The 14,549-nt window shown below is 41.7% G+C and overlaps 1 protein-coding gene across 1 annotated transcript in view; it reads left to right on the top strand.

The window, feature by feature from the left end:
- Window positions 1-13,336, top strand: part of sh2d3ca (SH2 domain containing 3Ca) — a 68,793-nt gene extending 55,457 nt beyond the window's left edge. Inside the window, exons 6-16 of the mRNA XM_084745820.1 lie at window positions 1,194-1,343; window positions 3,173-3,450; window positions 3,570-3,647; window positions 4,744-4,871; window positions 4,956-5,328; window positions 7,183-7,312; window positions 7,425-7,540; window positions 8,949-9,120; window positions 9,212-9,323; window positions 9,407-9,613; window positions 12,404-13,336. Coding sequence (XP_084601946.1) covers window positions 1,194-1,343; window positions 3,173-3,450; window positions 3,570-3,647; window positions 4,744-4,871; window positions 4,956-5,328; window positions 7,183-7,312; window positions 7,425-7,540; window positions 8,949-9,120; window positions 9,212-9,323; window positions 9,407-9,613; window positions 12,404-12,579 — 1,920 coding nt within the window. The 3' untranslated portion in view covers window positions 12,580-13,336. The remainder of the gene's footprint in view (window positions 1-1,193; window positions 1,344-3,172; window positions 3,451-3,569; window positions 3,648-4,743; window positions 4,872-4,955; window positions 5,329-7,182; window positions 7,313-7,424; window positions 7,541-8,948; window positions 9,121-9,211; window positions 9,324-9,406; window positions 9,614-12,403) is intronic.
- Window positions 13,337-14,549: the final 1,213 nt, after the last annotated feature.

Here is a 14,549-nt window from a genome sequence, read left to right as displayed (position 1 = left end):
GTGGGGTAGTTTAATTTACAACAAAGCATCATATTTTATATCTTTTATATATAAAAATCTTGATCGGGACAGTCACTGGTAAATAAAGCTGTCGGATAAACAAGACTCAGGTTAAGTACAAGCACCTCAAATTTGTACTCAGTTACAGTACTTGAGTTAATGCACTTTGTTACAGTGCATTGCACCACTGCTAACATGCGGTGCAGGATCAGATTTTAAAAAGCCACAAAAACTCACTACAATACTAGTATTTTAAGAAAACTAGAGAGAGAAGGTGAGCTTTTGATCTGAGTATATACTGCCTCCTGCTGGTCTGGAAGGATTCTCTACACTACACGGTACTGCACTGCATATCACCTGTCTTGTTTTCTGTGTTGGGTTATAAAATGTCAAAAAACATGAAAAAGACTCGTCACAATTTGTTGGAGCCAAAGTGACACCTATAAGTTGCTTCTTTTTTTCCAACCAATCACCCAGAACCCAAAGACTTTTCATGTGCTGTCAGAAATCACAAATAAAAGCATCAAAACCTCACATTTAAGAAGCTGTAATCAGCAAATGTTTGGTATTTTTGTTTAAAAGGACTACAATAGTTGGCAGTGTATTTCTTATAAGCCAATGAATCGACTAGTTGTTGCAGCTCTTTGCAGGTAGTGTTAAAGGGAATGCCGCTCAGTTTGAAAAATGCATCTCTTTTACTACATGGCTGCAAGATCAATATTTGTCTTCTCACACAAACCAGACACACATCTGCAGTGTTTGGTATCAGCAAGATGTACAGCCTGAAGCTATTCCACTGACCATGAATGTGGAGATTGCTTTCCTTGATTGCTTGTTTTGTCAATAAATTCAAAATAACTTTTTGCGATTGCGCTGAACTAAATAAATTGTGTCCTCAGAAAGTCGCCGGGGCCATTGTCTCTGGCATTTTATCCATCAATGCCAATTCAAAGTGAGCAGAGCAGAGACAGTTTGGCAGCAAGAGAGATAGTTGTGTTTGTTCAGTAACTGTCCTAAGGCATTGTTATAAATAATCACGGTTCTCTGAATTCAATTATTCAACAGAAACAAAATATTCACACACATGCTGGAGCTCAGTGAGCTGAGTTGGCCTCCAGCTCTTTATGATCTGAGCCTTTTGTCTCAGTTTTGTCTCAACTTTAAAACCATATGTATCTATTGTCTTTGTTTAGGTGTCAGAGACTCTGGTTTTACGTAATGGAGATTTCCTCGTGCGTGACTCTCTGACCAGTGTGGGCGACTACGTGCTGACCTGTCGATGGGATAATGAGGTGCTGCACTTCAAGATCAGCAAAGTCCTGGTCAAATCCAATGAGACCAAGGTACAGATTGAAGCTTCTATTGACTGTCTGCTTCAGCACTTCTCACCATCTTTTTTTTTCCTGTACGCTTGTATGTTACACCTTTTGTCTGAATTTGCTCTCATATGTTTTTATTTAGTGATTTTAACTTTCAAATATGGGTTTGCTTTGCATTCACTTTATATTTTGTAGGCATAGAGGACAGTGGAGATGAATCTACTGTAATTTATCATAAAATGACCGTCATGTGTCATCGGAGATTAAGATCTGTCTTCTCTGAAACAAAACTACAGCCACAGTGTCCTCTTTTAAAATTTCCATTACTGGCTGTAACTTGTGTCGACCTGTTTCGCATTTATTCTATCTCAAATTAATGCTGAATGTTTGCAGAATGAGTGAGTGTCAGTTTATAAATCATAAGAAATTATTAATAAACTTTTAGAAGATGTAGATATTCCTAACAGTTAATTTGAGCAAAAGGGGGAAGATGGCAGGGGGAAACACCTTGCGTCAACCGTAAACTGTATATTAAATAGGATTTCAACCTATTTAATATACAGTCTACTGCTCCAACTGGCTATTTAGACTGCAGCACTCATTTTTGGTTGCGCAGTTGTTTTGGATTGCTCCTTTAAATTGTAAAAACAGGTGTTACCTATGATACTAATTAATTAATTCAGTTCCATTCAGGTCAAACAGAGTCAGGCTGCTGTTGTGCATGTGAGCTCACTGGAAAGCCTCTGTTAGACAAAATGAAAATAAATTAATATGATTAGTAACACGTGAGTTGACCCTGCTATTTTATATATTATACATGGCTGCCATGAAAACCATCTACACTTTGTTTAATGCCCAGAGATCAAACAATCAAACCTTCACCATTCAGAAAGTCACTCAGTCCTCTTATATAGGTGGAAGTACAGAGGAGAGCACAGCTGTAGCTAATAACATTAATGATGGTTCCTCAGTCAGTCTGTCAGTGGCTCAGCATGCACCTAAGTTATTTTGTGACATTAGTCACACCTGTGTTTAACCTGACAAAATGTGACTGTGTGAAGGGTGTATTGAGTCCTGATTGTAGACATGACTGGCCTCATGCTGCATTATAGTCAAAGAGAGATTGGAATTTCCAACTTCCAATGTCCAAGCGTTCTGAATGTATGACGCAAAACAAGAAAAACATGGCAGACCATGACGACTGATGTTGTTTTAGTCTTTTGTCACAGGAAGTTGTGTCCTTTATCTTCAATGTTAACTGAATTCCCATCTACCTAATAACAGCAGTGACATATTTTTCCAGTGAAGAAGAGTACCTCACTACTATACTAGGATGCATTTACCGTAGATTAGAAATCAGGAATTGGATCGACTTGCAATAGACTGCAGCTTTTGACCAGCGTTTACAAGTAGGAACTTGACTGGAGTGGTGTTCCTTTGTACTTTTTCTAGCAGGAGGTTGGACATTTTGGAGTTCCCGTTCATCTGTAATGCAGCATTACATGGCAGGGTTGCCCTCGTCTTTTCATCTCACTTCAGATCCTGAATGGACTGCATTTTTAACATTATTGTTTACACCTGTGTTTGGCAAGTCGAGATCAACCCTCCATTTGCAGAGGCCTATTTTCTCTTGTTGCTCATGATGGAAATAGTTGTGTAGGCAGGATAATTTGGTGCAGGTGTTCCTTGTTGACCAGCTGTGCCTCTGTCAAAAAACCTCAATTCGTAGCCTGCTTACAGATTTCTTTTTCATTTTATTATGCACAAAGCTGTTGTTCTGTAATTCTAACTTCTACTAGAGTTACTCCACACCCTTAAAAAAATATATTAAAATCACCATCCCTCGTTTTCAGGTGCAGTATATGCTGGAGTCTGACAGTTTTGACTCAGTCCAGGAGCTTGTACGGTTCTACGTGGGCCAGCGCAAACCGGTCTCCCAGTCCAGCGGCGTCCACATCTACTGTCCCGTCAGCAGGACTCTCCCTCTGCGCTACCTGGAGGCCACCTTCGCTCTGGCCAACAGCAAACAAGGCTCTGCCTACTCGCCGTCCAGTCAGAGGGGAGCGTACATCAAGAGGCGGAGTGTCACCATGACTGACGGGCTGACGACGGAGAAGATGATGCCTCACAGGTGAGCCAGGAGGAAGAGGAGGAGGAGCGGAGTGAGCAGATAATAAACCCTGACCATTCTTTCTTTGCAGTCTTCATCATATTTGTTTCATTCTCGCTTTATGTTGCATTCATGATCAGTGACTCAGACAGTCCCAGTCCAGGTAGGACGCCAGTGGGAACACCAGAACCAGAGCCGGAACCTGTGCCCAACTGCAGGTTGTGTGTGTGTGTGTGTGTGTGACACTAGTGTTGTGTTTGAGCACTAAACTAGTGCACTGACCTCCCACGTTCCTGCAGTCCCTTCACTTCACACACACCAACAGCACCTCCCATAGTGATGAGTCCGTTTGTGTCTTTAGAGTGAAGTTTCAAGATGACTTGTTCACGTCCTGCACTGGATCACTCAAGTTTCAAACGGGTTGAGGCTGTTTGAAACTTGAAAATAGAAAGAAGGAGCAGACAAATCTGTTGTGTACAGTGGAACTTAAATATTAGCCTCACAGGGAGTTTAGAGAAGAGTTGAACAAGCTTTTAAAGCAAGCGACAAAACCAACGCCAGTGACACACTGGGATTTAGAAAGCAAAGATGAGTGCAAAATATATATTTGGACATGATTGTTGTAAGCATTTCCCAGTGTTAATACACTAAAAATAGTGACAGTGCAACTTAAAGGGGATAGTTTGGATTATTTGAAGTGGGGTTTCAAATGTGTTTTTTTTTTTTTTTTGGTGTTTTGAGCACCACAAGCTGAATTCCATCTAGTCTCATTATGTTCAAGAGAAGGCAGAGATCTCTACAACTGATATTCCCCCCAAAAATTTGAGGTGAACTGTCCCTTTAAGTGGTTAAAACACGTTTTGCTGCTGACATCTGGGCAGGCCAACTGCTATTTACTGTAGGTAATACACCTACCATGGACAAATACCTTAAAGAACCCCACTTCAAATATGCCAAACTATCCCTTTTAACATTAATTAAGTATTTCTTTTTTTGCATTCATCTTGTACTACATTCTCTGCTCCTGCTTTAAAATCTGAAACATGGTTTTAATTCATAAGTAACATGAGAACATGTGTGTTTCATGAAGTACAAGAATTGTCCACAATGCACCGACTAAAATATTTTCCCCTCTCTCTCTCTCACCGTAAAATAATGAGTATTTGCATCTATAACAACACTGTTTGTGTCCTCTGAAACTGATAAATGTGACGTGCTGTGCTGCACTGCTTTACGAGGCTCCCTTCAGCACCTTGACAGCTTTTAAATCCGTACCCAAAGATTTTTAACGTCCTAAAAATGCTGTGTTTGCAGCCCGTCAACAATCCACCACCATAAAGACGCAATGCGGAACTGTGCGATGAGCATGGACCAGATTCAGGAGTATCGCTGCCCCTTGTCACCTGTTGGGGAAACCCCGCTTTCTCCTGCATATAGTGCTAGTAAGTAAAGAGACACAGAGACTCATAAACACACAAATAAAAGTTCTCCTCCTCACATTCACAGTCTCTTCTGTGTTTCTTCAGTCACCAGGCAGAGAGCCCACTCAGGCGGGCGGGTCCTGGCCGTCGTCCCACCCTCCCCTGTGATGCGTCGTTCCAGCGACCCTCAGCTCAGCCCCTCAGCTGGTAACAACCCTCCAGAGCATCCCGCACATACCTCTCACTCTGCACACTCCTCGCCTGCCCATCACCCCAGCTTCCAGTCACATTCCTCAGAGACAGCAGGGAGCTACTGTGACCTCAGACCGTGCCTTGCCGGGCCCCCCAAACCCCCGGCGAAGAGCTACGTGGAGCGATTGCGAGTGGAGGAAGGGAGGCAGGACGGAGGGCGAGAGGAAGGAGAGGGGATGTTCACTGCCCCGCAGGTGGAGACAGCGTCCTCATTCAGGCCATCCAGGTACGAGACAAACACGCACAGGATGAGGCTTCCAAACTGCTGCTTTATAGTGTGTCTAAAGGACAGTTAGCCTCAATTTTTACCTGGAAATCAACATTGAATTCCCAGTCAGTGCTCACTGGGAAGATTATATAGTTGGAAACTAAAAATAGTACACAACAGCTCACTATTTGCAGGTCATTTCTGCATGAATGGTTCTTGTTTCATCCTTCTCTTTCAGTGAAAAACACCATATAGCATTGGGAAAATCTAGATTATAGTGATCGAGTTCCATTGTCCATTTGTAAATTTAACAAACTGTTGTCATGTCTATAGGATAAAGAGTAGGTGCAGATAAATTGCCAAGCATTTGGCTTCCCTGTGTATCAAACTGTGTCATGGCTAGGCTTTCAGACTCATGGGCTCAGTAAAAATTAAAGACTCCTACTGAACTGTTGACCAAGAGGAGCTAAAATGAAACAGTTACGAGTTCATCATTACAGCGGGATTCATGAGGGGCTGGTATAACAAAGAATGTAGAGCCTTAACATAAATATAGGCAAAAAATAACTTGTGTGGCTGACTGTTCCGCAGCTTTTACTACACTGAAGCCTTTTCCCTCAGGACGTAAAGTCGGTGTGTTCAAAGGTCAAAACACCTGCGTGACATTTTGTCATAGAGAGCATAAATATGATGGGAGTGAGGCACTGCAGCACAGCCCTGAGTGAGCAGGGACTGGAAAATAGACTCGAGTAAACAGGTGATAATCCTATGGGAAACAGCCTGAGGGCTGACTTTGTGCTGCAGTCACAGACACAACAGATACTGTATTTTATTTGGCTCACGGTGCCATGGGAGGACACAGCAGATGACACTTGTAAAAGGAAAACGGTCAGGTACGCTGAGTTGGCAGCGGCGATGGAGCAGGCAGCAGCTTTAGACATCTCGGCGTCCCCTGTGAAATTTTGCTGCAGAGGGATTATAGTCAGAGTTATCACTACTGAGGAAATTGACGGGTAAAGCAGTTAAAGGCTTCTTAATACTGATGTTTGAGGCAGCAGTGAGAGACAGTGATGGTCTAGTTGAGCAGAAGGCAGCATGATGAGGACAGTGTCACTAATGTTAGAACTAGCGTTGAGTGTCAGATTAGTCCAGTTTGTTCATATGACCAGTAGTCAAACAGATCACAGAGAGTTAGAAATTTGGTTGCTGATACATTAGGTGCGTTTGATTCAATAAATAACCTTACAACACTTTTTAAGGAGTTGTGTCCAAGCAGAAATATAAACTTCACAGGAATATTGCTCTAGGAGATATGCCACAAAGGAAATCCAGCAAATATATAGACCCTCATATTGAGGGAATAAGGTGCAGGTGGGAAGATGGGAAGGGAAAGTCAATTGAGGAGAGTTTGCAGTGATTGAAAGGCAGATGGAACTGGCAGAGTCTGGACAAAAGTCTGAGGACATCTGGTGGATTGTGGGGGAATAGAGTGATCCAAGGGGCACATTATGACGGTTGTCAATAATTTACAAGTATCTTTTACACTGAAATAGATTGTCCACCAGAGAGCAGTTTCACCTGTAAAATAATATACTTTGGTCACAATTGTTTCAAAATTTAAGCAATCCTTTTGAAAGATTTTTAACTCTCCAATATCAGTATCAGAGTGAAAAACTGGTCCATTGCTTTTCCTTTATAAGCTTAAAGTCATATACTGTGCAACCGAACAACTTGACCACTTAAAACAGGGTTACAGCTTATTCTGCTGTAACTTATTTATCTTTACAAACACTGTTTTCCTGCAGTCCTTGCTGGTGTTCTGTCCTGTGCTGGTTCAGTATTTTCTAACACGGTGTAATCGTTCCTGTGCAGCTACGAGTCTTGCCTTTTGCCAGCTGAGAACAAGCCCCTGGAGATGTCGGTGCTGAAGAGAGTCAAAGAGCTACTGGCTGAGGTGGATGCAAGGACCGCAGCTAAACACATCACCATGGTGGACTGCACGGTACACACACACACACACACACACGCTGTCCACATCCAAGCACACATGCATACAAAAGGAATTAAATGCACATTCAAACATACAGCTAAATCATTTTTAACTCTTTGGACAGGTGGCTAGAATATTAGGCGTAACCTCAGAAGTGCAAAGGATGATGGGAGTGTCCTCAGGGTTGGAGTTACTGACACTACCACATGGACACCAGCTAAGACTTGACCTACTGGAGAGGTACGAACATGCTTTTTTTTCTCTCCTTTGTACATCACTCAGTAACTCCTCCATTAATTCAGCTATTGATTATCTGAGATCTTCTGTTCTCCATCTCTTCTCTCGTCTGTTCTTATCGTCTCCCTCCAAATCTCTCATCCTCTTTACTCCCTTCTCGTCTTCTGTTTAAGCTCTTTTTTCTTCTCCTTTCATTATACAACACAGTAAATGTTTCTCGATCAATGTAACAGCATGTCACTGAAAGCAAGCTCGATAAAAAGTAAATGTGGGGCATCAAACTGTGCTTTGCAGCTTTGCGTGACTTCCTCTTCCTTAACTTTGCCCAAGTACTTGAATAATATATATTTCATCAACATCTGAAGGCTCTGTCAGATTACATAACTCATAATACAGTACAATCTGCCACAATATGAGTTTCCAGAGTGGCTTTGGCTCAACGTCTTCTGTTTTCTTATCAGCAACAATAATTAACTTTAAAGCATTGTCCACACCAATGATGATAACTAGCAGCATTGAGCAAGTTCAAATTTCACAAGACCTATCTAAAAGTTCAGTTCATAGAGATTAAAATGAACTAGTCCATGTACATACTCACAATTTTTAATTTTGAATGAAGTTCACAGTCCCAAAAATGATTCATGTTCATTTCTTCCATTCTTTTAAAGAATAAATTACTTAAATAAACTAAATGAGGTAATAGTCGTACCAAATGGTGCGCGATATTCATGTTTTTTGTATTAATTTGACTAAGATACTTACATCTGTTGTTATTACCAATTTGGAACGATTTGATAATTTGAGACACACACACACACACACACACACACACACACACACACACACACACACACACATAAACGTCAGCATGCCATCCCTGTCTGAACTGCAAATTACACGTTTTTTCCACTTGCATATCTCATGCAACAGGAACACCCTTATTTTAATGCATCTCACAGGCAGAAACACAACTTCAAGTGTTTATTCATGCTTCAGGTCTGTTTCTCTGACAATGCACCATATGCGTGAGGTTGATGCCCACTAAAAAGGCAATGAATGCATATATCATACATACATAATACATATTTCAAATCCCACAGACTCTCCCTTCACTTTGAGGGAAAGAGGAGAGGGAAAAAATAGGAGGGAACTTGAGTAGAAACTAAAAGAAAATGTGAGAGAAGACAGGAGGAGAGGTGAGGGGAGAAGAAAGGCAAGGTCTGACAGTAAAATGGATGAACATCCCATATAATTTTCCATTAAAGAAAAGTTGCAAAAATGTTTGTGTATATTGTCAATTATCTTTGTGAGTAAGAAAGAAATTCCAAATCAGCAGGTCAGACTTCAGAATCAGCCAAGCCAGGCCTTTATTGATGATGTTTCATTGAATAGTGCCTCCTTCGTCTCTCAGGTTCTACACCATGTCCATCATGATGGCGGTGGACTTGCTTGGCTGTACAGGAAGCACTGAGGAGAGGGCGGCACTGCTCCACAAGACCATCCAACTGGCAGCGGAGTTAAAAAGCAACCTGGGAAACATGTTTGGCTTTGCTGCTGTGATGAGAGCACTGGAGCTGCCACAGGTCAGACAAATACAGACAGAAGTCACCACCATTAACAGAATTTTTCTCAGATGTGTTCTTAAAAGTTTTGTTGTGTCACTCATTTCCTCAGATTTCCCGGCTGGAGCAGACGTGGGTGACATTACGCCAGCGACACACAGAGGGTGCTATTCTATATGAGAAGAAACTCAAACCTTTCATGAAGAATATGAATGATGGCAAAGGTGAGAGCCCGGTTCACATGGCTGGTATGTTTCACTCAGAAATGTGCAAGCAAGCATTTATCATAACTGTCCTCTGCTTACAGAGTCGAGCGCACTGTCCAACACCTCCTTCCCCCACATCATTCCCGTCCTGTCCTTGTTGGAGCGGGGCATGGCTCTCGGGGAGGCGCTGGAGCCCTGGGAGAGTGCGGAGGTTGGGGTAGATGTGGTCATGTACCACCTAGAGACAGCTCGTACCATTGCACATCACGGGGGGATCTATAGAACCAACGCTGAGACCAAACTGCAGGGTAAGGATTAAGGGCAGTCTTAATGTCTTAATGTTAGCATGTTAACATACAAAACTAAGACAATGAGCATGGTAAACCTTTAACATATATACCGTCTTAGCCTCAGCATGTTCACATTCACTGTAGCTGTGTTCAGAATCACACAGTAACTTACTATTAATAGTAAGTATGACGTCAAACAGAGTATGTAGAGCACTCCATCTACACAGTATGTGGATTTTGTGTGTGCAGAGATGCCTGGATGTGTTCTAGATTAGAAAGACTTTCTGAGCATGTGCCATGAACTTACTGGACATACTCTCTTCAGACTGTCCAATGGTGGACTGCGAGGCAGACAGTTCTAGCACCACACTGTGGCTGATAAGAGGCATTGTTGGATAAAATAATTAATGAGGGAGAGTGAATGTGAGGAGCTGCTCAGGACCCAGGATGTACAGATAAGAAGAAAAATGTGGGACCTCACATATGCTACAATGTACTGCAGAAAAAAAGCAATGTATATTAAAATATCTAATAAACATTCAACAATAGGACTGGCAATGTCATGAACGACACAGCAAAACAACAATGCTCAGAAGACTTATTGCATCAGTTTACTTTAGTCTGCTGATGTTGGGCTTGTTCCAGATGAGTCCGGCCAGTGCAAAATTGATCACCAGCAATCACTGCACAATGCATTCCAGTTAAATTTCAGAATCAGGAAAACTTTATTAATCGCTGGGGAGAAATGGCTCAAAATCCAGTCCAACTTGAACCAGAATTGCTCTGACATCATGAATGCATGGGCAACTGGCTCTGATTGGCTCATGAGTTTTTGTTAGTTCTTTGTTGTAGAAAATCCTAATTTTCTGTGTAACTAATATTTAGAGCTAGATATAATAATCATATAGTATGTTGTGCAATTAAGGTTTAATCTGTTGACAAACATATTATGTTGATCGCAAATCAATGCAAGCAGTTACACAGTGCTTTCCAAGGCAGACATAAAAAGAACAGAGGATCATGGGATAGTAGGGGGATCTGTCTTCAGTTATTCCTTGACTGCAGCTTTTTGAAACCACTTCCTGCTTCTGCCAAATGGACAAATGGAAAGGCGCAGTTCATGTTGAATGAGCCTAATGGCGCAGTACTTTCTCATTCATTTAGTACACAGTATACAGTACATACTGAGTGAGTATGTAGTAGGCGGTTTGAACAGACTCTGACCATGGTAGCATGCTGCTGTTAGTATTTAACTCAAAGCACCAGCCTCACAGAAGTGTTTGGTTTAACCTCATCAACACAGCTGTTCATTTCTTCTACTCCAACCTTCAGAAATGATGAAAATAAGTCACTGTCTCGCCACAGCTTCTTATGTTCCTGTGGTATTTTGTTACATCTCATGCTGTTAATGAATTGCTGTTTATAATGATGAGTGTGTTGAGCAGCGATCGTGTGTTTGCATGTGTGTGCTTCCTATGTTAACTGTATTGATCCCTAATACCTCCCCGATGGTTCTCAGTTTGAGGCCATTACCGCTTTATTGAATCGCGTGTCAATATCTATCAGCTCACGTCTCTGTTTTCTGTTATGTTTTGATCGATCAGCTTGACCTCAGACTGCTCCCGTCATCAACAATCTTACGAGCCAAAGCAGAGACGCTCACTTCATACAGTTGTTGAAAATGGTTCAGCTTCATATGTTTATGTTCAAAAGCTATCTTTAGCTCATCTACTGGGTAAAGTTAAGGAGTTTCAATTATTGAATTGAGTACTAGCTAGGAATGTACTTAATAAACATCAAGGCACACAGCTGCCATGTTGCAATGAGCAGCATAGTGGTGATATTTCACATAAATGACAATGTATGTTAAAGGTATATTGTGTAAGATATATTGAGATTTATTGGCAGAATGTGGGAGAGATACAATATAATATTCCTAAGTATGTTTTCCTTAGTGTATTATCACCTGAAAATAAGAATAGTTGTGTTTTGGGTACCTTAGAATGACATCTACAGAGTTTCTGCCATATTTCTACAGTAGCTCAGAGGGGACAGATCAAACACTGGCTCTAGATACAGCCTTTCTTGTTTTGCACAAGTTTCATGGTTCTCCTATAGGCAAGGAATAGGAAAGTAAGATGAGGTGCTTGCAATCTGCCAGCTCACCACTAGATGCCACTAAATCCTGTACACTGTTTATTTAAGAGTGGAAGCTGGAACGGTATGTTTGACAAAATAATCTCATGTCAAAGGTCCACTTTTCATAGCTTTCAACCCCATCTCACAGTTATCGTCATAAAAGGGCTCCAATGTCATCCTGTAACCTGGAGTGTGGAAAGTTTGTCACATGATAATAAATGCCCACAGGAGAGAAAATCTGATCTGAAGATCTATATGTATTTTTTTAAACTGTGTTCTTATCTTTCCCAAATGTTTGCATCAGTCATCAAACCCAGATTAATCAGATTTTATTCAAGGTACTAGCTGCTAGTTGCTTTAACTTCCGGATGAACATGGGATACGTCGGATATGTCAAGAGTGAGGAAGGAAATCAAACGTGACTAAACAAAACTTGGATAAAACTTTACTATTACCTCGTCCATGAACATGATTTCTGCAATGGTGGTTGTTTGACAATGAAGAGAACAACTCCCATGATCTCACACCACTTCAGATGTCATCAAACAAAATCTTTTGTTATAGTTTTAATGTAAAAGACCCCTAGCAGCAGAATTTACACATTGTGTGTTCAACCTTGATTACAGTGTTATCTACAAAGAGTTAACATCCCCTCCTCTATTTCTCCAGGACTCCAGGAGCGAGCAGAAATTCACGAGATCTTCCAGACGGAGTTTCAGATGCGTCTCCTGTGGGGCAGCCGCGGCTCCGAGGGCAGCCAGTCGGAGCGCTACGAGAAGTTCGACAAGGTCCTCACCGCCCTGTCGCACAAGCTAGAGCCTCCTGTGCGCCACAGCGAGCTATAGCACCCGCCCCGACGCCCGCCATCGTCAAAACACCCCCATCTGCACTCACCACTCATCGTGGTACGGTCTTGTTTTGCATCGCAGAGGATGATGTGGAAGAGTCCATCCTGAACACTTGGAGAGGGGTGAGAGTGAATGAAGAGGCAGCTAAACAGAGCATGTGCAGTGAGCGATAGAGACGAAGAGGACGGTCTCACTTGTGACACGTGTTGCACTCACTGTGGACTTGTGTTTCCTCCCCGTGGACGTCCTCACTTAGCGCTAAAATATTTAACTGGCATCAGAGAGGAGACAAGCTGAGTGGAAAAGAAGATGGGAGAGATTAGTGTCCACCTCCTCTACTTGGTACAAACAGCAACATGTGTACGGTGTTTCCCAAGGGCCAAACAGAGCTGCAGAGTTTGGCTTTGCTCCAAAAAAAAAACCCCACAGACACTCTCAACTGCTGTCACACACTGTAGCAGATAACAATAACTTACATAGCTCATATATAGATGTTCTGTCTGTGTGAGTGAGTGTGTGTGTGTGTGCATTTACATTCCTTCATTTTGTATGTCATTAATGTTTCATGTGTGATTTTCTTTTTTCTTATTGGTTTGTTTTGATCAAAGGAAATCTGAACATCATTGCTTTACCAAACTCAGCTCAGTCTGTCAGTGCTCATTCTGAGGGAACCATGTTCATAAAACCTCATTAAATATGTATCAAGCAGTCCCATTGAATCCCATTAAAAATGTATCAGGCGGTCATTAATAAATGTATCAGAAATGAAACATTTGCAGAAGTAATGCAGCAACTTCAATACGAGGGCTTTGTGAGTTGTTAAAAACATTAAGAGGACAAAGTAACCTCCCTCTGTTCTAGCTGTTCAACTAATACATTTGATATTGTGTGTCTTGTGCACAAAATCGAGCTAAAAACAGCACTATAAGGAGAATGGGATGTATTCTCTTTAAATTTAGTTAAAGCAATGTTTCACTTAGTATCTAAACATTTATGAACATGCTTTGGTACGACTCCAGCTTCAGTTTGTACATCTGCAGAAATAATTCAAGTGGTCGATGCATGCAGCTATAAATGTTATACCAAGTAAAATGTTGCTTTAAGGGCGAGTTCACACCTGTAGGTCTTATTTCCTAATTGAACCAATGTGAGGATGATGCATTGTTTCAGTTTCTCAGCTTGTCCAGTTTGCCTTCAAAAAGGCAAAACTCAAACAGTCCAAAAAATTGGAAGCAGTCATGTGGTGGAAATGTCAACAAATGCCCCAGTTTCTACCTGGATGTGGTACATCATGAAACACCAACAGGTTCTTTTCATGTTGGTCTTGATCTGGAGGGCATATCAGCAGACTATAGAAAACCTCATAAGACAGCAGGTACTGGTAACACTTTATATGAAGGGTTGTGCATAAGACAGATGTCATTACCATGTCATAACCATGCAGTGACACGTGTCATGACCCTGAGAGAGTCTTTCAAAAACAGCCTGAATCCAGAAGATGTTAAAAGTTACTTTTAAAAAGTCTTAATCAATTACATTCTCAATTAAACACATTGTTTTATCTGATGCTGGTGAAGTAGCTGAAGACTTAACAGTCTTGCTTCCTTCTCATCTCTGTTGAGAGTTGCCTGTGCGCAGTACTGATCCACACTTTCCCTCAGTGTCTAGCTGAACCGGGCTGGGCTGGAGATCCTGGCCAGAACAGTCAGAACATCAACACAGTGTCTGAGACCAACGGTACCCAGTTTGACAGGGAATACAGTACTGAGGTGGTTTTCTTGCTGGGTTTTGCCCCTGCCACCCCGGGACTGAATTAGCTAATTAGGTGGCTAGCTACACAGGTAACCAAGTTAATTAGCTAACGCCAGCTACAGATAAGAGCGGACAATCAACAAGTAAACTAGCTAACTGTTATCTGTACATCAGGTTACTCTGTTAGCAAAATCACCTTGGTACTGTACTGGCCT

Source organism: Lutjanus erythropterus, chromosome 20, assembly GCF_056507025.1.
Source record: "Lutjanus erythropterus isolate fLutEry1 chromosome 20, fLutEry1.hap2, whole genome shotgun sequence".
Lineage (NCBI taxonomy): Eukaryota > Metazoa > Chordata > Actinopteri > Lutjaniformes > Lutjanidae > Lutjanus > Lutjanus erythropterus.
Note: the sequence above shows the minus strand (reverse complement) of the source record. Positions and strands in the feature narration are given on the sequence as shown.